Source organism: Aedes aegypti, chromosome 2, assembly GCF_002204515.2.
Source record: "Aedes aegypti strain LVP_AGWG chromosome 2, AaegL5.0 Primary Assembly, whole genome shotgun sequence".
NCBI classification, from domain to species: Eukaryota; Metazoa; Arthropoda; class Insecta; order Diptera; family Culicidae; genus Aedes; species Aedes aegypti.
In genome coordinates, this window is record NC_035108.1 from 203,656,708 (window position 1) to 203,680,574 (window position 23,867).

At 37.2% G+C, this 23,867-nt stretch overlaps 1 protein-coding gene across 1 annotated transcript; it reads right to left on the bottom strand.

Moving 5' to 3' along the window:
- Positions 1 to 2,345: 2,345 nt before the first annotated feature.
- Positions 2,346 to 21,918, bottom strand: LOC5577131. The gene is made up of 5 exons (XM_021843730.1): positions 21,769 to 21,918; positions 21,488 to 21,658; positions 21,151 to 21,426; positions 20,831 to 21,087; positions 2,346 to 3,013 (listed from the first exon to the last, which is right to left on the bottom strand). The coding sequence occupies exons 1-5, from the start codon at positions 21,821 to 21,823 to the stop codon at positions 2,588 to 2,590; spliced, it is 1,185 nt and encodes a 394-aa protein (XP_021699422.1). The 5' UTR covers positions 21,824 to 21,918; the 3' UTR covers positions 2,346 to 2,587.
- Between the last annotated feature and the right edge of the window lie 1,949 nt (positions 21,919 to 23,867).

Here is a 23,867-nt window from a genome sequence, read left to right on the forward strand (position 1 = left end):
CTTATGCAATGCTCATTCATACCTTATTCAGGTTGTAAGTATTGGAAATTATCTGGTATGGAACACCTCAATTTGGTATTCAGTAGTTATTTTCTTCTGCTCGGGTAATGGTTTAATAACTTCCCACGAACTCCTTCGAACACGATCGATGAAACCAGCTTGATAACTTACCCTGAAAGGGGGCATTCCATCGTATACACTTGCTTTCCAAAGATTCGGCTCAATACAGACGTGGTGCTTATGTATGTACAAGCAATGCCAAATCATTCCCGAATTGAGAGCGTGTGAGTTTGCTTGTCTCAATTTCAACAGCGAAGCGAACTTACCGGCCTTTGTGCAACTGATGTAATCCCACCACCGATAATGACAATGGGTTTTCAGAGTGCTATTGTCTTCGGCTGAGTCTCCGTCCTGATGGCGACCACGTGATCGATTGAAAACGTGGTTGGTGAGTCTGCTGAATTGAAGCACCATATGATTTGAAAGTTTGAAATTGAAATTAAATTGTCAAAGTCAAATTGAAACAGTTAGATCGGTTATCCGTAGTTGACATTTTGAAGCGGAGAAGTTGTAACTGCCTGCTACAATATCGGCATACGAGTTTGCATGGGTAGATCCATTCGAAATCAAAAGATTCGAACGGTTATCCGAGGGAAGAAAATTAGATTGTGAATGAGCACGATAATAATTTACTTGATGGGTATGATTTTCAAACAAGCGATCGTTAACTGAGAATTGAGCATTGTTTGAAATTCTGCAAGGGAAATTCCGGGTATGAAAAAACTACTGTTTATCTGCCTCGACGATTCACTTACGCAAAGGACAATCCCAAAAGTTAGACTTATGGTTGCCCCCGAAATATGCGCATACAAACTTTTCGGTATCATCTTTCACAGGACATACGTCTTTGGGTGAGAAGAACCTTCGAACGACTTTCGGCAAAACGCGACAGTCTCCTTTCTTAGAGATTTAGAAAAAGCCTTAATTCCCCTAATGGAGTTCAAGATCTCCTACCTTAATTCTCCAGATTCGGAACAACTGATCACGATAGGTAGCACTCTTTGTTTCCTCCATTAAACCAAAAAGCCTCGACTAGAAGCTGCTCCGTTTTGGTGTTCGAAAAATTTGTCTACTACAGCATCGATCTGATTGATTGCTCATTTCGATCCAATCATCATCATTAACCATTTCACCCTTGGAAGAAAGCGCGCATTCTGGAGAAACGTCCTTTCTTCTATTTTTGCATCTCAAACCCACTTTTTAGGAAGAAAGTTGTGAATTCAGAGATTCACCCTTTCTTTTGATTGTGGATGCGACCATGTTTAGTGAATAAACGAAAGAAGATAAGAGGTTTTTTCCCAAGACGGTGTCCAAGAAGGATTATCGCCGCTAGATTTGACAAACGAGTCCATCGAAGCCACGGGTCCAAACAAAGATCATATAGGAATGAATATTGGAAAAATGGTTCTGAAAAGTATGGGTTTTGTTGCATTGAAAAGTACCATTTTGTATATTGGCACTTAAAAGTACTATTTCATTGCTTTAGATAGTTTTTACAAGCTTTCAAAAGCAAAGAAAAATCGTGTACGCACAGCACGAAGGTATGATGCGCACTGAACATGGCGAATACTTGTGCAGGTAATCCAGTATTCGCCCAAATTTTAAATACAAAAAAATGTTTCTGACGAGTTTAAATATTTTTCCTGCTAGACATGGATTGAAAGCATTCGTTCAAAGGTATGACATTATTCAAAACCCTTTTGATTGATTCATGTTATTTTTAGGGTGGTGAATACTGGTGCACCCACCCTATTAGAAGATGTTTTTTATGGGCATCTTGCAGGCTCAGTGGACCTCAAATTACTCGTATAAATGTTGCAAATGCTTTGTATTGGTAATAAATTACTAGCCCTATAGTAAAAACATTCCATGACACAAAAAATAGCGTTGCCTCCTTCGGTACCTTAAGAATAACTTAATTAAGTTTATTTATACCAGGATGCCCGTGTTGACTAACTTTGTGAAACACAAAGATTGTATATTTTGCTTGAAAGTATACTTTTCGAGATATTTAATGAAATCTTTAATAATTTTCATATTTTTCGATAAAATTTTTACCCTTTGATTCACGAATATTAATTTAAGCTGTGCCATAAAATATTGAAGCGATATAGGAGTGCACAAATACGATTTCAGAAGCAGTCTTTGTAACAGTGGGGACGTAATGTTAAGAAGGAAAAGATGATATTCAAAGGAGCCAATCCAATTTTCAGCAAGTGCAGTCAAAACCTGCTGACCAATCTAAATAGGTTCTATGGAAAAGGTCCAGAAACCGACGCAGGATATGTTGGCATAAATATTCATAGAATTTTATTTTCGCATGTTTGCACCTTTGCTCACTTAACATCGCCTCTGTATGATTTTCCCGAATCGTCAGATGTACGTACACATATGTTCAATGCGGGACAGGGTTTGTTTTTCACTGCACATGGATCCACCCGTTTATTCATTTAATCTACCAATATTTCGATTCCACATCCGAAAAACACAACACCTTCCAATACTCCAAACCAGACAAGAGAACAATTTAATTAAATCGAAGAATGTTGGCAGCGTCTGCCTTTGTCGGAATGAACGGAATCACTTTGCGAAGATCCCGTACGGTGCAACAGATGGTGTATCCCCGTCGTAAATCCTGGAACTCCTGCTGGGCCCACCCATATCGATTGCAGATGTTGTTGCACAGCTGGTCCCCACTTGTGGCGAAAGGATTGTTCAGTGTGGCGAATGCAATTGCCGAGTTCGAAGCGGAGTGATGTAAAATCTTCCAAAGCCATTTCGGAGCCTCCACCTGGTCGTCTTCGGCGAGAGTTATTGGAACCGGTCGGCCGTTGACATCTGGGAGGGTCAGAACGTCGTAGACTCCTGTGAACACCTTCACCGTGTCGTTCAGCTGAGCCGCCATCTTGCGGGCGGCATTTTCGATGCGAATCCAATTGCCGGTGTTTATGATCTGGTTGGAAGGGAAATATGTAATCTATATTATTCGATATATCGTTATATATGCATGTTAGGCTGTAAAATGTTTCTGTCGAAGAATGTGCAAGTAGCAATAATTCAGTTAATTTATAAGTTAGACCGCATTTCAATGCTCAACTAATGGATCAGGATTCCTTAAAAAACGTGAATGGAATCATGAGATTTCTGCGACCAAGCTTGCTTAACGCTTTATAAGCTATTCGCAAATAGGGTCGTAAAGCCAGGTCCCAATTTTAGTACCAAACGCCAGAAACACATGTTTACCCAATTTTTAAACGTTTTCTGTTGGTTTAGGGCAAAAACAGATTTTGTCACACCCCTTGGCCCAAACTCAAATTGTGTGTGTATTTTGTTTTCCGGGTCCCTTCCGAAATGTCAGAAAGGAAGAACCCCAGTGTTAATCAGTGTTCTAAGGCTGTGAATCGTTTCACCAATTCGTTTAATTATTAGTTAAAATTTGACATTTCGATAGTTATTTTCCCTTCAAATGGTTAAATTGAACTTCGCGGTCGACCCATTTGAGCTTTGACAGTCAAGTAGTTATTTCAGAACAAAGTTAACACATGGTTAGTTATTCTCAAATTCACGGGAGCAGAAAATAACTTTCGAACTGTCAAGTTTAACCATGCTCCAGAGAAGGGTTATTTCTAACCAAATATCTATCGATCTGTCAAATTTTAACTAAAAGTTAAATAAATAGGTGAAACGGTTCACAGCCTAAGTATATTGACAACTATAAAAGGTATGCTATTCATGACTGTGCATTAGTTTTAGTAAATAGTTATGAGCTTTTTTCCGGATTTGTATAGCATTTGTAATATTTTAACGCAATTTAATTGAATTTAGTTGCAAAGAATAAAAAAAAGATAGCTTCTCAGAAAAATATGTTACTTATCTGAAAAAGAGGTAATTAAATGGATTTCTTTTATTCGTGAGTAGTATTTATGTGTTTCTCATCACGACCCTTTACCTACCTCAGAAAAAACTAGCCGCGGTAGATGTTTTTTTTTATTTTATATACAATAATATATTTGCTATATGTAAATAGCTTGGCCTAGTTGTATACTGAAACATCTCAAGCTTTACAATAATGTTTTCGAGAAATTTCTCCATCTAATAAGAAGAGTAATATAATTTGTAAAATATTGGCTTGTTTTTTGGTTCCAATTTAATGAATAAATGTCTACAGACCTATTCTCAGTGAAAAACCTTTCAATATTTTAGATAGGTATAAAAATAGCACAAGGTGTTTTGAATGTTGTTTATTATTCAGTATAATTGAACTTTCAATAGTTGCTCAAACTTGTATCAGGATTTTCTTCATTTTCTTTTGCTTTGGTTCTGCTATCTTTCTTGGAAGTGCTTTCCAAGCCAGACTAAGAGATTCGAGGTATTTGCTTTTAAGTTTTGACTGAAACATATTAGCCATTGCTTTCTCTGCACAACGTTAGTTGAAGATTTATGGAACGTGATCGCTTCACAAACTTCTGTTTTAGGGTTTCTTCGAATATAATTTGCTCCTGCATTTCGGAACATGGAACTTCGACTTTTTGATGGTGAATTTCGAGCACTTTTCCAGTTTCAAACCGATAAAAACTGGTACTGCGGAAATCGTTCAGCATGTCGCTAACGCGTCCTGAAAAGTTCCAATAATGGAATAAATTAAATTATTATTCCGATTTCAGTACAAATCTGACTGATTTTCATAACTATTTTATCTGTGTGCGTATTTTTGTGTAAGATACACAAAAATGCAGCGTACCTTTAGTAGCTGTCAAAATACGTTGAATCAGTGTTGAGCCCCTCTAGCATAAAGCGACCATATATCTCGCAGAACATTACTAATGGACCTATCTAACATTGAGAGGCTCTCTTTGTTTACTTTCTCTTTCATTAATAACTGAGTCACATTAACCTCTTCTGTTGCTTTTTTTGTATGAAACGCTAGAAAAGGAAATTGACTTTCGATCTATAGTGAAAAACTTCCCAAAATCTTTAGTATTCCACTGTTATAATCGAAAGAGAACGAGAGAGGAGAGAATCTCTCATTTGTACATAGGTCCTTTAGTAATGTTCCGCGAGATATATAAACGCGGGACACCCTGTCAGATCTCGTTCCCAATTAAACATTATTCGTATTGGATGTGTACTCTACAAACATTTTAGGTCTAAATCATGATCTAACTTCCCAGACAACCAGAAATCGCATGAAAGTTCACGCTATAACTCGTTTATTCATACTAATTACATCATACCCGCAAAACACCGTGGATAAACTCGTCAGTTTGATGAGTTTCCTCGCATAAAACACTTCTTTTCTGAGTTCATTTATACATTTTGTTTCGTCTCGTACACTCGTACAAAGTAAGTCGCATCAATCCGTAGCAGCTGTCAAATCAACATTTGATATCATTAGTTAAGTCGCATAAGATCGCAGGTTGGTTCGGTAGAACATGTATACACTCGCGTTGTATGTTACTATTCATCACATAATATATCGCATATCGCCTCCACTTTTGTACGTAGAAGGCCTTTTTGCGACATCTTGTAAGTGAAATTTTGCACATATAAAGCCTCCAGGTGATTTCGTTATACGTACATTTTGGTTGTCTGGGTTCTCAGTTTAGTCAAACAATTAGATTTGACGCAGTAATATAATGTTTAAAATTACGTTGTCCTGCGAAACGCGGGACGTCTGGTCACCTTACTCTAGCAGTTATTTGAGCGGTTTGCTGAAGTAGTTGCAAGAACATGCTTTTTCGTATTGTTAAATAAAAACAAAATTTCATTAAAAATGTTAGAAGCCTTGGTAACAAGTGTTCATGAACAACATGTATACCCATATTAGCTCATAAACCCCGGAGCAAGTGGAACCTGAAAATAGCGGTTTAGAAAAATTGCTTAGTATAATGTCCAAATACAAATATTTTTCTATTCTACTAGCTTAGTCACACAGCATAAAATAAATTGTTATATCACGCCACTTTAGCTGCTCATCAGTCCCGTCGCTAATATGGTGTACTATTACATCATTAAAACGTATAAAACTAGCCAGCTACTGTAGAAAATCGAAGTCTAACAATCGATAGAACCGGTTTGACAAGTTGACATCAAAGATGTAAAAATTTGAGCGGGATTTGAATCCTGGTCAAGCGAGTAAAAGCTGCGTATGATACCTCTCGGTCATCTTACCACGCTGAAGGAAGTCTGTTAAGCTTGATACAAGTTTTGTGTTACTACTCGAAATGGGTTTCTTTGCATTTTTGTCATTCGAATTAGGATTCTTCGACGAATTGGAAGCAGCATCAGGTGAGGTGGATGTGCTTATTCTGCGCGGCGTGTGAGGTTATGCGAGTCAAACGAGGTCACATTTGTCGACTCGCTCCCATTTGATTAACATTAGTTGTCTCACGTCACTCGAGGTGAGAGCGACTCGTCTTGCCTCACTCGCCGCGCAGAATAAGCCCAGGGAGTTGGTAATGGAACCAGCGTGATCGAATGCGTGGACGGTTCTGGAAGAACGAATAAAATTCGGTTGTACCTCGTAATGTTTGTTCCGCAACTGTCAGCAAGTTTTTTATCAGTGCTTATGACCACCCGAAAAGTATAAATGTAAATTGCAGAATCATTGTCAACGGCAACGAGGTCGCCAAAGCAACGAAGAGCAATGGCCTACATCGACTCAACAAACCGAAGCAAGCGATAGCGTCGGAAGTAACTACATCTAACAAGCGAGGTGCCTACCCGAGGAGGAACAAATAACTCCCCAATAACTTATGCATACCATTTTTTGGTATCATACCAAAATTAGGTATTGTTCAGATGTCAATACCTCAATTTGGTATTATAATGGTATTGAAAAATATCTTTAAAACAATTAAAAATACTTCATTGGGGTATTAAACAGCTATTGAGGTCTGCTGGAGGTATTGAACTACAATTGAAAAAAAAACATTTTTATGTGAAAATCCATCAAGTATTATTGAGGTATTACAATACCTGATCTAGTTATCAGTTTGGTGTTCGTAGAATATGCTTGAGATATTATTTGAGGTATTTTACCTCTAATGCAGGGCTAATTCATACCTCAATCAGGTATGTAGTATTGGAAATTATCTGGTATGGAATACCTCAATTTGGTATTCAGTAGTTATTTTCTTCTGCTCGGGTACACACGTAACATCGTCGGTTTGGACATCGCGATCCGGAAGCTTTGGATGTACAGGTTGGATTTGATTATCCGGAGTGTCGATTTTTTCCACTCCGGATAATCGAATCCTCCCGATAATCGATTCACTAAAAGAAAAATCCAAATTTGCAATAAAAGAATTAAAATATGATCTTTTTTTTTTTTTTGATGTTTTATTTTTATGATGCAGTGGCGTAGCCAGAAATTAATTCTAAGAATATTTGGGGTCTTAAAAAGAAAACAAATTAACCAGCATACACAAAAAAACATTTTCCAAACCCCACTTCTCTTACCTACGTTCAAAACTGCAAAACCATTAATATTGTATATTGCAATACCTAATTATTTCAAATTTATGCATAAAAACTGAAAAACAGAAATATAACAAAAAAAAAACAATTCCGGATAATTGAATCCCGGAGAATCGAGTCGCTGGATAATCAATTCTCCGGATAATCGAGTCCGAGCTGTACTGATGAAGAAGAAGCTGGTCAATAGTATGGCGGTGGCCGACTGCGGGATACGTGAATGCTGCAAATGCTGCCTGAGAGGAAAGCAAGTTCGGGAGTTCGCCTAAGACCCATGAAAAGAAGACCAGCATGAGGGCTAACATCCACTGACCCCTGAAAACACCCTCCGTAAGTGGATATGGTTAATTTGTGACTTTTGAAGATGACCACATTTTTGACAGACCACAGAAATCGATCGCATCAAGGAGTACTGCAACTATGTCTACACGCAGTTTTGGAAAATTTCCCAAGCGCAACAGGTCTGATAGTGGAGTATTCGAGCGAAGCGCTGATGAAGTTGTACTGCAATCATGGAATTCATCCCGGATTCACTGCTGGATATTCGCCACAGCAAAATGGAGTGACGGAGTGTCGAAATCGATACATTATTGAAATGTGTCGGTGTATGCTGATGGATGCCAGGATACCGTTTGGGTCGAAGCCCAAAAGCCCGGTTGCGTACGACACCGTATGAGCTCTGGTGGGGACGTAAATCGAACGTGTCGCATCTGAAGGTGTTTGGGTGAAAAGGGTTCATCCAGGTCCGTCCCACTCGGGCTCAGATTGGGTACCACTTCTAGTACTGCATTTGGTCCCTTGGTAGTGCAAAAGTTACCCAAGTTTGACATATCTCAGTACACTTTTTACGGCATTCTAGATAACCTTATGAGCCATAAAATTTTGGGCAACTACAAGGGACATGGAGGTCTTTTTTTATTTCTTTATGAGTATTATTTCAAACATTACATCCATTTCTCATATCTAGGTGTTCTGTTTTATTAGAAAACACTATCATACTCATTTGATAAAACAAATTTAAGATTTTATTAACATTTTGTTAACAACATATTACATTTCATTTGCCGTAGCAGTTCAGATTTTTTACAGGTGAGTTGATTTCACCTGCTTATAAGAGAATAAAAATAACGTTTTCAATTTACTCAACCTAACTTAACTTAAACATATAACGCATTGATCGTGCCAATAGAAGATTGCAACGATTTTTGCCTGAAATTATTAACTATTTTATTTGAAATTTGGTCCAATGTTGGTCCATATTGGTACAGCATACAACATGGCTGGCCTGAAAATTTGTTTGAATAGCAAAAGCTTGTTCGTAAGACAAAGTTTTGATTTTCTATTAATAAGGGGATAGAGACATTATACATATTTATTACATTTGGCTTGAATGCCCTCAATGTGATTTTTGAAAGTTAAATTCTTATCCAGCATGAGCCCTAGATACTTAATTTCATCTTACCAATTTATTGGAACCCCTCTCATCGTGACAACATGTATACTTGAAGGTTTCAAATAAAGAGTTTTTGGTTTATGTGGGAATATTATTAGTTGAGTTTTGGAAGCATTAGGAGAAAATTTCCATTTTTGCAAGTATGAAGAAAAAATATCTAAACTTTTTTGCAATCGACTACAGATGACACGAAAGCTTCGTCCTTTGGCGGAGAGGCCTGTGTCATCCGCAAACAAAGATTTTTGACATCCCTGAGGTAACTCGGGTAAGTCAGATGTGAAAATATTGTATAATATTGGTCCCAAAATGCTGCCTTGAGGAACACCAGCTTGTAACGAAGCGAAATGTTACTCACAACCGTCCAGCAGCTTAAGCGCCACTCCCTGGACTAGGGAGACTGCTGACGTGCGTCTGAGTCCGGCTGAGACTCTTATCTGAAGGCGGGTAAAAGTAGTTCAAACACTCTCGTTCACTGGAACCACCCAAACATAAAGCAACAATACTATAGGAAACCCATTGAACCCAAATGGAAATCAATCATCAAACAAACCGATCAAAGATTCAGAATAAAATCAGAAAATGTTACCATTTGACCAAAGAAATTATATAATATTAGCCCAAACGGTCGCTTATATTAATCTCTCTTATATTTTAGGGGCATACATTTATTGAGGGGCAGATTTCCTAATTCTATCCTACCTCAGCTTCTTCGCTAAACCTGGCTGAGGATGGTGAACTCCCACGACGCGTCAATCGTTCGGCCGATGTTTCTCGTTGGCGATCGCATAAATCTATTTCCAGCTGGATGATCTGTTCGAAGGTGTCTGGACAGTGGCTCCCAAAACCACGACTGTTAGCTTGTCTAGTGCTCACTCCGTACTCGAAAGATTCAACGGTTGGCCGATGAACGCTGAGATAAGGCCGAATAGCAGAGCCTTCCGTTCGAGCAGATTTTCTTGAGTGTCGGATTGGTGTAAGCGTTGCGCTTGGAATGAACGCACAGGCGGCAACCGAAACGTTGGAATCGAGCACTTAACAGTCACGGAATTTGGGCGTCGAGCACGTGGTTTCTAACGAAGGTTTCAGCTGATCAGCTTAAGCAGTGGTGCTTGAAACTAATTGGAAGCCACAGACACGTTCGGGCGAGGTAGCACGTGGTACTGTTCTTAGACGTTGAGTCCGCACCAGCACCCCACGTTGAGTAGAGTGTCCTGTTCAACGGGATGTTAAAAGCTAAATATACGCCTAACAAGCGATTTCAAATGCTTACCTAAGCCTGTTTAAACTTGGTCACAGCTAACCGGTTTACTAGGCAACAAAAATGTGCTTCAACGTCAAATTAACTCAAGATGTAGATATAAGATTATTACACGTTAGGCGGCATCCACAAATTACGTAACGCTCTAGGGGGAGGGGGGGAGTAGGCTCGAACGTTACGGCTCATACAAAAATTATAAATTTTTCATACAAAAAGCGTTACGGAGGGGGGGGAGGGGGTCGAAAATTTGCCAATTTTAGCGTTACGTAATAAATGGACGCTGCCTTATAGAAGTTTGGATTGTTCACTTTAGCTCACTACTTACATTGCTTCACTCTTCACAGTAATATAAGCTTTTGCACGTGATTTAACAATTTAATGACTTTCCGATACTATCTAGTAGTACTTAACACGTCTGGCTTTTACTAAGAACTCTGCTCAAATGGCGCATTTGTTCAATTGAATAGGCTATTATACCCATTTGGGTATAGAATTTCTAATACAAGAAAAAGCAATGGAAAACTACTCGGCTGTTTCCCAGGCGTCAAAGAGTTTCCATGCAAATTCAAATAAGCGCATTCGATCACTCTACACAATCCATATTGCTCGAGTACAATCGAATGAACGTTAAATCGGTTGCAATCGTACGCTCGAGTAGTCGCAGTGAACACATGGGTGAAACTCAAAACAAGTGCGCGAAAATTAAGCTATCAGAAGTTCTCCTAATGTCCGTTAGGTGGCAGCACAAGTTTACCGAAAGCTCACGTTGTGAAATAATGAATGAAATTTAGGAAACCACTAGGGTGGGACATATTTTTCGTTACAAGCTCTTACAAGAAGTCTTTCAGATTTCATGGAGGTCTATAATTTGTCTTTGGTTCATCCATGTGCCAGAAGAAAAGCGAAGCAAACTCCAGGACAAAGCAAAGCAAATTGCGTTTGTCGGCTATTCCAATAAACACAAGGTATACCGGTTCATCGATATGACCAATAACAAGTTGGTTATAAGTCGAAACGTCAGATTCGTTGAGGAGAAGTTAATCCAACCAGGTACTGACGTTTCAAATCTTCAGGAGGAATTATATGAAGACATCCTACACTTGTTACCATCAACAACAGTGCATCAAGTGTCCGTAGAAGCAACAACAAGTGATCCTAAAGATGAAGACGGTGAGGACGCAATTGTGTTTATTTGTACTTATTTTGCGCGGCGTGTGAGTCGAGACGAGTCGCTCTCAGCTCGGATGACGTGAGACGACTAATGCTAATGACAATTGTCACCTTATTCGACTCGTGTCACCTTACACGCCGCGTAGAATAAGCACAAATGTCTGGTGCGACCGATAACGATATCGATTCTTGCCATCAGTCTGTTCAGGAAGACCTGAATGAGACCATCGTACGGAGATTCGAGCGGTCCAATAAGGGTGTGCCCGAGCAGCAATACCGTGAAACGAGTAGGATGCCCATTGTTGCTGAACCAACCACCTACGATGAGACGGTGAATAGTCCGAAAAGCGCATCATTGATAGCATTCATGGAGGAGGAGATGAAACCACATCATTCAAATTCGACCTGGACCGCTGGAGCTCTCTCGGAAGGGCAAAAGGCCGTTGCTTCCAAATGGCTGTACAAGCGAAAGCTAGACGAGAATGGACGAGTCACGCGTTACAAGTTTGGCACTGACTACGACCAAATATTCGCCCAGGTGACAAAAAAGGTAACATTTCGAACACTGTTAACTATTGCCACTTGTCGTCATCCTCTAGTGAAGCACGATGACATAAAAACGGCCTATTTGTACGGAACTCTAAGTGAGACTGTGTACATGCATCATCCTAAAGGATACGAGACGGGTGCATCCGCTAAGGTGTGCCATCTGAAGAAGAGCAACTATGGATTGAAGCAGTCTGGACGAATTTGAAAAGAAAAAAAGATCGATAGCAGATTAAAGAAGTGGAAGCTCAGAAAAATGTGAAGCTGTACTGCAATCTTTCGGTTCAACATGATGCCCCTTGGTGACGTGCGACAGTATCTTGGCATACAAGTGGACCGTTCAAACGACGGACGATTTTCTCTAAATCAACAAAGCTACATCCAGCGACTTGCGTCGCATTTCGGCCTTCACATGACGATCAGTCATTTCGATGGACCTGGGCTATCTGCAAGCAATGTAGGAGTTAATGAGTTACCAAACAACGTTTCGTTTTCCAGCTTAGTTGGTGGTTTACTCTACACAGCTATCAACATGAGGCCAGATGTACCAATCAGTGTGTCGTTGCTTGGATGGAAGCTGAGCGTTCCGGATGCCGTCGATTGGACTGAAGTAAAGCGCATACTGCGTTTCATGTGAGTAACGAAACATTTCCAGTTAAACTTGGGTGGCAACACTATTGATCTAATGGCTTTCGTGGATGCGGATTGGGCCGGAGACCATCGTGACCGAAAATTCAAATTCAAAATTCCCTTTTGGGCGATGGTGCAATTAGTTATGCAGCAAGAACGCAAGCCTGTGTTGCATTGTCGTCGACAAAAGCCGAGTTTATTGCTGCAGCCAAAATTGGTCAGGAACTGCTTTGGATCCGGAAACTGATGTACGACGTGCGTGAACCCGTGATGAAAATTCTACGAAAACAATAAAAGTGCAATCCAACAGCTAGAGTCGGAACGGCTATAACGACGATCCAAATATTCAAAGTTCCAGTTCATCAAGGACTTAGTTCAACAAGGTGTGCTAACCGTAATCTACTGCCCATCGAAGAATATGCCATCGAGCCACGACTAGTGAGCTTCCTGTAAATAAAATGATAATAAATTTGTCATTCCACTGTTACTACCCGTAGAAACATGTTGTTTCAATGAGAGGCTAACACTAAGATTTGATATTTAAGTTTATATTCACGCAGATTCATAGTATTACGTTCCTTCAAGTTATGCTCCAATAAATTAATGATTGCACTCGGTAAATATTATTTGTTCATGGATAAGCCTTATTTGGTGCTAAAAAGTCTTGGCCTATCTTGATGCATAAGAAATTCCTGCAAGCATTCGATAAAGAAAGCGTTTTGTAATCGCAATACTCTGTTGAAAAGACATGTCAGTTCAAACGTGAGTCGACAGAACTTGTTCTCTATTTAGTATTCTTATGAGCACCTCCACAGTTATTAACTAAGAACTTTACTAGCCAATTGACCATTTGTGCATATGTACATAGTGTGGTAAACGCGATAATACTCTATGCCTAAGAAAATCGATAAAAATTTCAACTCAAAAAGAACTCGACCAACCCACGAACAAAAACATGGACTTAAAAAATATCTGCGTGTTTACCTCTTATTAAGGTTATTTATACTATCCCTACACGAATATAATATTTGTTGATTTACTTCTTAATGATTCTTGGTTAGACATTACCAAATTACCGAGAGATCCCTGGTTACGCCTGCAGATTAGAAGGCCCAAACTCAAAGGTGTTTTTGGGTGGTCATAAAGAACCATTGAACTCAAAACTGGGTAGCCTATAGTTATTTGAGCCTGTTTAAGTATGGAATTTATACACGAAGTCCTGAACTCAATAGAATTTTTAAATTATATAACACAATCGTGGGTTCCCAAATATGACCAAGACATATTTTATTTGGCCTGTGTGGGTAGCACACTCATCAACTTTAAAGATTTCATTAGTTACGCTTGTAATTCTTAAAGTTCAGGAATTTAAATGATTAAACATGTTTCTTTTTTATTTGGCAGTCTTGAGCGCCGTAAGGCATGGTAGAGCCAAAATCATATTGTTTTCACTTACAATAAACAATTAAGATTAACAATACAATTCTTGGGTAGTCAGCTCCGAAACGTTGAAATACTTATTGATTGATAGCAGATTCTGATTCATCAGCTTCAATGTTGGAAATTTAATTCACATTTTATCTGTTCTCTTTTAGTCAAATTTAATATGCAACTTACATTAGGGTATCTTCTAACATTCCGAAGTTCACTTTCCAACTATCATTGCTATTTTTTCGTAATTCAACACTGTTAATTATTCAATTAAACACTGCTACAATATTCAGTCCCAGCAGTGTTGCCAGTTTTGCCATAAAAATTCAAAACCCTCAGTCTCCCCTCGTGAAACTGGTAACAAATCGAATTGGTTTATCAACTTATTTCCCGTGGAATTGCTCCTCTTCTTCTAACAAAGCAATATCTAAATGTAGTAGGAAGCCAACCATCGCTATAGGTAGGGGGACATGGGGCAAGAAGGACACCCGGGGCAAGAGTGCCACCTCTAATTTCACGTAGTTCAAATCAATTATTTGATGTTTAACGCACGATAAGAATAAATTGAGTACTAATTGAAGGTTGTGTAAATATTACAGTTAAAAATGTTTAGTACAAAAAATTAGAAAAATGTATTTAACTCATCAACGCAAAAAATGCGAAATATTATAAGAATGTAAGACTGGAAAATAAGGTTTGACTCCCAATAAATACAAAACATATTTGTTTTTCCGCTCAGTATTGATGATTTTCAATTGTTTAATATAGCTGTGAGGAATTTTTTTCGAAAAAGTTCTTTTGACATTAAGTTTTACATATATAAAAACAGTATGTCTTATGGGGCAAGAAGGACACCGCAGTTTTCTCATATAAAATCACATGAACTTTTATTTTTCTTGTTTAATATTGCATTAAATCAATGCTTCCTACTAAATTAAATCAAAATAAACCATCTTGGACATTCAAAATGGTTTCTGAAATTTTTTACTATTATTGTTACAGTCAAATAAGATGAGAACTAAATTAATTTCGTAAAATTACTTTTTAACTATAAGTCAACTTTTATCCCTCAGTTTTAATCTTTACTTACTCTATAGAATTTATCGTTTAGGTGGGGAAATAATAATATACAAAATTTGTGGCATTTTGCTCTGGTGGTCTTCTTGCCCCATACGAGTGGCACTCTTGCCCCGTGCCTCGTTAAAAAACCTCATAAGAAGGGACATCTTCAAAAATCTCAAATCATCATGTAATTCTTATATTTTTGAAATCTATCGATAACGTCATTTAGAACAAGAGGTGAGGTTGCCCCTACACTGGAATAATCTTCAAAAATTGTGCTATTCAACCATGATTTGAACCTATATATCTTAAGGTGTCCTTCTTGCCCCCAGCCCCCAGCCCTAATCGGTCGCATCACATCGATGTTAGCTCTTATCCGTTGCTCTTGTTTAGCACCACCGGGAACAAAAATCAACAACACTCCATTGAATCCATACTGTACAGTGAACCTCCCAGTATAGAGTATTGTTTCGCTTTCGTTCTTGATGGTAGTAGTTTACAGTCTTGTTTACTCGTAGTTTTCGCACAACTGTTTTAGTATCGCGCAATACAAAGTCTATAAACAATTCAATGAGTTAACCCGTATAGGCCTGAGTGAATAAACCATTACTAAAACTCAAACCGCTCAGTGAATACTTATCGGATTTCAATGATTTTTTGACAGTATATTCGTACACATATCTTGTTTCTAAAAGTGGTCAAAAAATCTCTGGAATATTCATGTGGCCGGAGTCATTGCGGTGGATCACTGGGTCAGGTCGTGTGACAAGAGTTCTGTGCTTCTGTGTCCCTTAGGGTAGGCAAATTTCAAGTTACAGATAATTTCCAGAATCGACTATAATGTGGCCACTATATCAAGGAATTTTAAGAAAAACGCATCAGCGTGAACTTTCTGATAATCGATTAAATTGAATAATTATGTCAACTGCATTATGTTAACGTAGCGCTAATCCCCAAGAGCACATGGGCAAACACTATGACTGATTGAATGATTTGCTTAATTTTCCCATAGTAATTCCCATATAAACTTTGAAGGGCTTGTGCAGTCTCAGTTTTCATCCAAATGAGCTCAAATTTTGGAAGGACACTCAGAATTTGATCTTGAATCAAATGAGCGGTGCAAAAACGATTTTTTTAACCACTCTAATGACACATAATATAATGTAATATAATATAGTATTCATAAACTCACGACTCAGTACCTTGAAAATGGCTAAAGAGGTAAATGAACGCTGTACATGGCATATAGTAAAATTTACATGTAACAATCCTGTAAAAACCAAGTTCGCGTCACGTTTAGTAACTCCATTTCATTGTCCAGTTGCACCTTCAATGATGCTCTGATGCTCCGTTTGCTTACCAGTATATTGTCAATATAGTACATATATTATGTGGTATAAAATATAAAAATATGAAATAATTTAAAACAATTGTATACAATACGCCAATCCTAGCATCCTGAAAAATATTAAAGCTTGAAGTGTACGCTAGACATGGCCGTAATAATTCCAAATAACAATCCTGAAAAACGAACTTCGCGTCTCGTTCAGGAACTCCCTTGATGCTCCTTCTTTTCCCAGTATATTGTCAATATAGTCATTATGTTATGTAGTATATAGCATAATATAAAATAATGTAGAACAATATAATATAATATAATATAATATAATATAATATAATATAATATAATATAATATAATATAATATAATATAATATAATATAATATAATATAATATAATATAATATAATATAATATAATATAATATAATATAATATAATATAATATAATATAATATAATATAATATAATATAATATAATATAATATAATATAAAATAATATAATATAATATAATATACAGTTAACTCTCCCTTACTCGATATTCCGTATCTCGATATCGAGTTAGAGAACCATAGTAAAAGTTGGTGTGTTCTGTAAATCAATACCTCCCTAACTCGATGGTCCCTTCAATATCGAGTAAGAGAGTGATGCCTGTAATATAATATAATATAATATAATATAATATAATATAATATAATATAATATAATATAATATAATATAATATAATATAATATAATATAATATAATATAATATAATATAATATAATATAATAGAATATAATATAATAGAATATAATATAATATAATATAATATAATATAATATAATATAATATAATATAATATAATATGGATATATGTAATGAAATAAAACATAACATTACATTATATAATAAGCCGACTTTGGTATACTGAAAATGACTGAAGTTGGAAGTTTTTTTTTTTTTTTGCGTTTATTATAGAGGCTTTAAATTATTGAATTCATTCGCCTCTTAAAGTAGATAGTTGGAAGTGTACATAGCATATAGTAAGAATTTCAAATAACAATGATATAAAAACGACGTTCGAGTCAAGTTGTCAAGAAGCCTCCTAGTGGAATTTGAAGATTAACAAGGAGCAACAGAATCTGAAGAACGTGCCTTGTGACCGAAGATGAAAGATGGCAGTCATGATCCAAGTAAATTGGTTAAATATTGTGGACGAGACCTTATATAGAAATAAATTATACTACTAAATTACCACTACTAAATCAAACTACTAAATTTACTAAAAATAATTAAAAGGAAATAAAGATATACAGTCGACTCTCCACTTCTCGATGTTCTACATCTCGATATCTCTCCCTACGTCGATGATTGCTTCGGTCCCTTCGTTCTACATATATTTTCACTCTCCATATCTCGATTTCCTCCTTATCTCGATATCTCCCTATCACGATGTGATTTTCGTACCCGATTTTATCTCCATATGTCGATATGCCCATTATCCAAGATAACTAGACTGGATTTTAGGGATTCAAAACAATTTGCGAAGACAAAATGACGTCTGTTTGTTTTGGATTTCTCTGATAACGGAGTGATTTTGAATCTAGTATTCTATAAAATTTGTTCTAAGTCTCGAACTCTCCCTATCTCGATGATCCCTTCGATATCGAGATGTGGAGAGGCGACTGTAATATGACTAATCGATTCTTATGTGTCCGCACAATACGTGAGTTAAAACAGCTATTTAAAATCAAACATTCTGTTGTATTAAGGGCATCTATATGAAGTCCGAGTGGCCGCATCTGGTGCACTCTAAACGGTGCAAAACTAATAATTTATAATGTTGAATATCAAATCTTAATGATTCATGCAAATTAAAATGATTGCCATTGGAAATAAATAAAAGTAACTTGGCATGTCCCAAAAATCGCCTTTTTTTTACCCGACTTGACCCAGTAACCCACCACAATAACTCCAGCTACAGGAGTATCTCCGAGTTCTTCTGGCCATTTCTAGAAACTAGATATGTGGGCCAGTAATGACAAAAAAATATTTGAATCCGTTAAGTACTCGCTGAGTGGTGAGGATTGTAGTATTTTTGCTTTCACTTAGGCCTATACGGGTTAATTTGTACCGTAAACATTGTTTCTGACCACGTAAATAACAGAAGTGTTAGTTTCCATTACGGTCTGAGTTGCATAAGTATTTTCAACATCTACAGTTTCCAAGACACCATGAGAAGTAGATGCAGAGCTAATTCTAATTTTATTCGGTGCACTATTTGTACGTATTTTTGTAGATGGTTAAACCATTACCACTCCATTTGTTTTTGAGTCACTACAGCAATCAGACTCTGGTTGGCTCAACGCATTAGCCGTGCCATACTTTCTTATAACTGCCTTTCTTTTTTAACAGAAATCCAACTTGATCTTCTTTGCAGACCTTTTGAAAGCTTCCTTTATTTCGATCAACCTTAGTTTGTACTCCTGTTCTATACGCCTCTCTTCCTCCTCGTAATGAACTCTCCATGATTTATTCTGCTCCTCCAACAGGGCAAGGCTTCTCGTTTAAAACCCTCTATAGCGGACATCTTTTTTGACAATAATGATAATAAACATTAAAGTTTGTTGGGTAGTCAGCACGGCAACGTTTAAATACTGATTGGTAGCAAATTCTGTTTGGCCAGCTTAAATGCTGGAAATTCATTTCACATATTATCTGTTCTCTATTAGTCAAATCTTATATACTACATACATCAGGGTATCTTCTAACATTCCAAAGTTCACTTTCCAACTACAGTGAAACCTTCATGAATCGATGTTCCATGACGCGATATCGACTCATGGAACCATACTAGAAACAAAATTTCATGGTTACTATGATGGTCCCTTGAAACAGCTTTCCAAAGGATTGCTGTTCCATGACTCGATATTTCCATGAGTCGATGGTCCCTTCAATATCGACTCATGGAGGTTTTACTGTATCAGTGCTTTTTTCTAAATTCTACACTTCTCATTATTTAATTTAATACTGCTACAATATTCAGTCCCAGCAGTGTTGCCAGTTTCACCATAAAAATGCAAAAACCTCCACAACACGATAATAAAACTATAGTGTTTGCGAGAGCTCTTCATATGCGGAGGTTGGATTTTCTCTTTCACCATTTGAACTTGAGAAATTGCGGTATCTTTATAACTCTAAAGTCCTAGACTCCAAAGAGTTTGAAAGTTCAAAAGATCTATCATAGATCGTAATGAAAAATATACAGTCATTTCTCCGAGAAGACGCTTTAACCCTCTTTACGCCCACACAGTACGAACGAAACCTGTAAAATTATAGCGAGTCGAATGTAACAAAAGGACTCCATCATATATGACAGATATTAATGTGCGATCTTAAAATTACATTGCTGCTGGTTTGAAAATGAGCTATAATTAGCCACGAAACTAGATGAATATATAAAAAAAGTTCTAAACCGGAATTGAACTCGTGGCCTCTGGAGTGACAGTTACACGCCCGAGCTCTCTCGGCTGTCTCACCACCTTAGTAAGCGGTTGGCGAAAGTTGAACATGCTCTGCGTAAAATAAGTGTATCACAGAATTGCTTCGACGGTTGGCGGTTTCATCGAGAAGTGATTGAAAGAGCAGTAAACAATGCGGAGCGTTCTCTCGGTCGCGTGATTGATGAGCGTGGCTGGGTTTGTTTTGTGGCAGATTCATGTAAATTTCTAGCGGATTTAACCGAAATATAATTGGAAGGGCCCTGATTGGTTGACAGATGGTCTTTTTTGCTTCAGCTGTTGGCTAACGCTTGTAATTTTCAAATGCCTACCATAATTTTCCGTCGATGTTCAAATCGCGTGCTGCTTAATATTCACAAATTTTTGCTGTGTAGTCAATGGTCATCGGAAGCTTTACTACTGCAATTGAAACTTACGCAAGCTCAAACAAAATCCAGCGTGAGTAGTTATGCTTGTAGGTCTACAAACTTGTAGTCGAATAATCTTAAATTTTCATTGAACTCAAAACTTGGTAGAGCTTATTTCTATGAGCCTCTGGGATCAAACTTTACGCTTGTAAAAAAAAAACTTAGAATATTTGCAACAATTTAGCGGCCATTTCATTTTTTACATCAAATATTTTGATTAACATAAAATTTACGTTATTTATGAGTTCAGTATTTGTCGTAATGTGTAATACAACTGTCAAACTTCCTTAGAAGAGGTAAACAATACGTTTTAGCTTAGCTTCTGTTGTTCCAATCTCATCAACATTTTACCTAAGTCGGTAATCCATATTGAGCATATTTTTTAAATTGGTTTATGTATAACTGCAATAATTGGTAAAACTGCAATGGCATTATCAACCTTTATCGCCCATAAACGAATGTTTCGAATAGTGTGAATCAAAAATACAATACCTGCCACTCGGGAGCCACATTGATGTAGAAGTATGTCGCTCCAGCCCAGCTGTTCAACACAGCGTCACCATCAGGTGTAAGATGACCTTTGGCGAAAAATGATGACGAAGAAATGTACTGCTTGGCAAGCTCTTCGGAACCTAGCAAGTTTGCTAGTCTGGTGCGCTGTGAGTTCTGAGTGTACACCGTAGACAATCGAGCCTTCACTTTCAAGCCTCCAATCTTGAATGAAGGCCTATCGTTATTAATTTGGGCCTCTGAAAATGTAAGACATATGGATTAACTGGTCTTATAACACAATTATCAAAATTCAAACTAACTTTCGATCGAAGCACCGAGAATGTCATGCTCGCTGTAAATAACTGATGATTTATCCACATTATAACATGATTGAAAATACTTGATGAATGGGGCTCCGAGTACTTCGAATCCTAGATCGTACCATCTTCCCAAACCGGCTGCACAAGGACGATTCTGGGCCTTAATTGAGCTTGAAATTGACGTCGAACAGTTAAGATCAGTGTATTGCAAGCTCCGACCTTTAAATTGAAATTGCTGATTGTCAATGCATGACACATCGGCGAGAGCTTCATTGACTGCAAAAGTTTAAAAAACTTGTTCATGTACACAAAATACATATAAATTAATGACACATACTTTCAGCAATTTTGTTTTTGGCACTTGCGCAACCGAGGGCTACCTTTTCACCATTTTTAAGCTGAAAACTAGATCCATGCGGCTCCAATAAAGTGTATATTGAACCCTTCGATTGCAGAAATAGTGGTGCTTTGTCATGCGTTGCATTGCTTTGAAGTTGTATCCTGCAAACTAAATCAGAATATTCATAAAAATTATTCCTGTGTGATAACTATCATTGTGATTGAGAGGACTTCTTATCATAGTCACATATTTTAATTTCAATGAGAAAACATTTATACCTCCAGAAACAACCGAAACATAAACTAACGTTAGAACCAAATATTTCAGCATCATAAACACCGATCAGCAACTTGTCACAACTTCCAGATGAACCGTGTGGACGTTCAACTCACGATCAAGGTTAGATTTAAACTGACAAATGACCCAGAACAGAGAACGCGCTGATAATTAGCGCAAGCTGTGAGTAATGCGGGGCAAGTTGTAGAAGTAAATTAAATTACGTCGGCAAACAAAGCTGACAAAGAAGAATCGTGGAGCATTTGGAAGACGGCGAGATGATGGGGGGGGCATTCATGATGTGTTGTCATTCGAGTTTTGTTGAAAAATACTAAGAAACAGATGTAGCGTCATCGTGGTTGTAAATGGGTCCAAAAATTATATGTCTAAGTTGATTGTTTAATAACTCTCCTAATTTGACTTGATATATATATATATATTTCAATATGGGAATAGGAATTTGCAAATGTTTAAAAAATTTTACCAGTTCGTTATCTTATCACTGATCTCTACTGTCCATAAGAGCTAACTGTCCCATAAGAGAAGAGACGATATCGATAAAATAGCGTTCAAATTTAGAAGTTCATGATTTTGTTGTAAACTTTTGTATGTTATATTCATTTAGCACCACCGCCTCTATTGATCAACAAAAACTACAAATTAAAACACAATCCGCAAAGTTCATATAGAAGCTGCTATGCCTTTAGTTTTCAATATGAGACTACGTCATCTTTATATTTTTTCACACCATTTCCAAACAAATCGTGGTAATTTTTATATACGTAATCAAAAAATAAAAAATAAATGTTTTGATGAAAATAGTGATGCTTCGAAAATCCATATTGGACGGTTGTGCTTTTATGAGCAGTATACTACCGTGAATCGCAAGTCAGTCCCATCTGTAAAAAGTAGGCATTGAGAAAATGGAATCTATGACAAAATGTCGAAGGACAAAAGGTCGAATGACAAAAAGTCGAATGAACAAAAGGTCGAATGTCAAAAAAGGTCGGAAAAACAAAGGTTATACTCTCTAGATAAAAAAGCAAGTTGTCACTAAACCAAGCACAAGCGCTACACTTAAAACACACGTGACGAATACGCGCATACTTTCGGAAAGACCGTGCTGAAGGAGGATCAATTTCAGCTGGTCAACATATTTTTCAGGGTGAAATTTCAGGTTGTAGTGCATGAGCTAAATCCTTATGTGCAAGAGCAACATTCGTTTCAGGCTCACCCGTGCACTGTACATTTTGAGATCTATGTTGGTGTTCCTCGTTTTTCTTGAGATATTTCTCAATGCGTATCATGCGATGAACAGAAGCGTGCGCTTTTTTTAATTTCTTTTTAAGTATCATTCCAAATATTACATTCATTTCTTATATCTAGGTGTTCTGTGTTATTAGACAACACTATCATCCTAATTTGGTAAAACAAATTTAAGATTTTATTAACATTTTGTTAACAACATATTACATTTCATTTGCCGTAGCAGTTCAGATTTTTTACAGGTGAGTTGATTTCACCTGCTTATAAGAGAAAAGAAAATAACGTTTTCAATTTACTTAACCTAACTTATCCTAAACATATAACGCATTAATCGTGCCAATAGAAGATTGTAACGATTTTTGCCTGAAATTATTAATGATTTTATTTGACACTAGTGGTCCCGGCAAACTTCGTCTTGCCATCAAGTAGGCTGTTGAAAAATGTCATGAAACCTCCCATACAAAATGACATATTAGTACTCTCCTGTTTTACCAAATTTTCCGAAAACTTTCCCAAACTTTTTCGTCACACGAACACGTCGGAACTCTTCAAGAAAATAACAGTGAAAGAATTGTGTAAATCGGTAGTCCCGTTCTCAAGCCATTTCGTGACATACAAACACCACTCCATTTTTATTTATATAGATATGTTCCAATGTTTCAACATTGGATTTTCTATGTCAGTCATTGGTATAATACCAGGGAGGAAGCCTCAGAATCATTTTCAAAATTTTATTCTGAATTCTCTGCAAAGCTTTTTTCCTGGTATTACAACAGCTAGTCCATATTGGTACAGCATACCACATGGCTGGTCTGAAATTTTTTTTGAATATCAA

Excerpts from the sequence above, each read along its gene's own strand:
- LOC5577131 (XM_021843730.1), bottom strand. The coding sequence starts at position 21,823 with ATGATGCTGAAATATTTGGTTCTAACGTTAGTTTATGTTTCGGTTGTT. Across the intron at positions 21,427-21,487 it reads CAAAAACAAAATTGCTGAAA|TCAATGAAGCTCTCGCCGAT; the intron begins GTATGTGTCATT and ends AAACTTTTGCAG. Across the intron at positions 3,014-20,830 it reads ATGTGGCTCCCGAGTGGCAG|ATCATAAACACCGGCAATTG; the intron begins GTATTGTATTTT and ends CCTTCCAACCAG.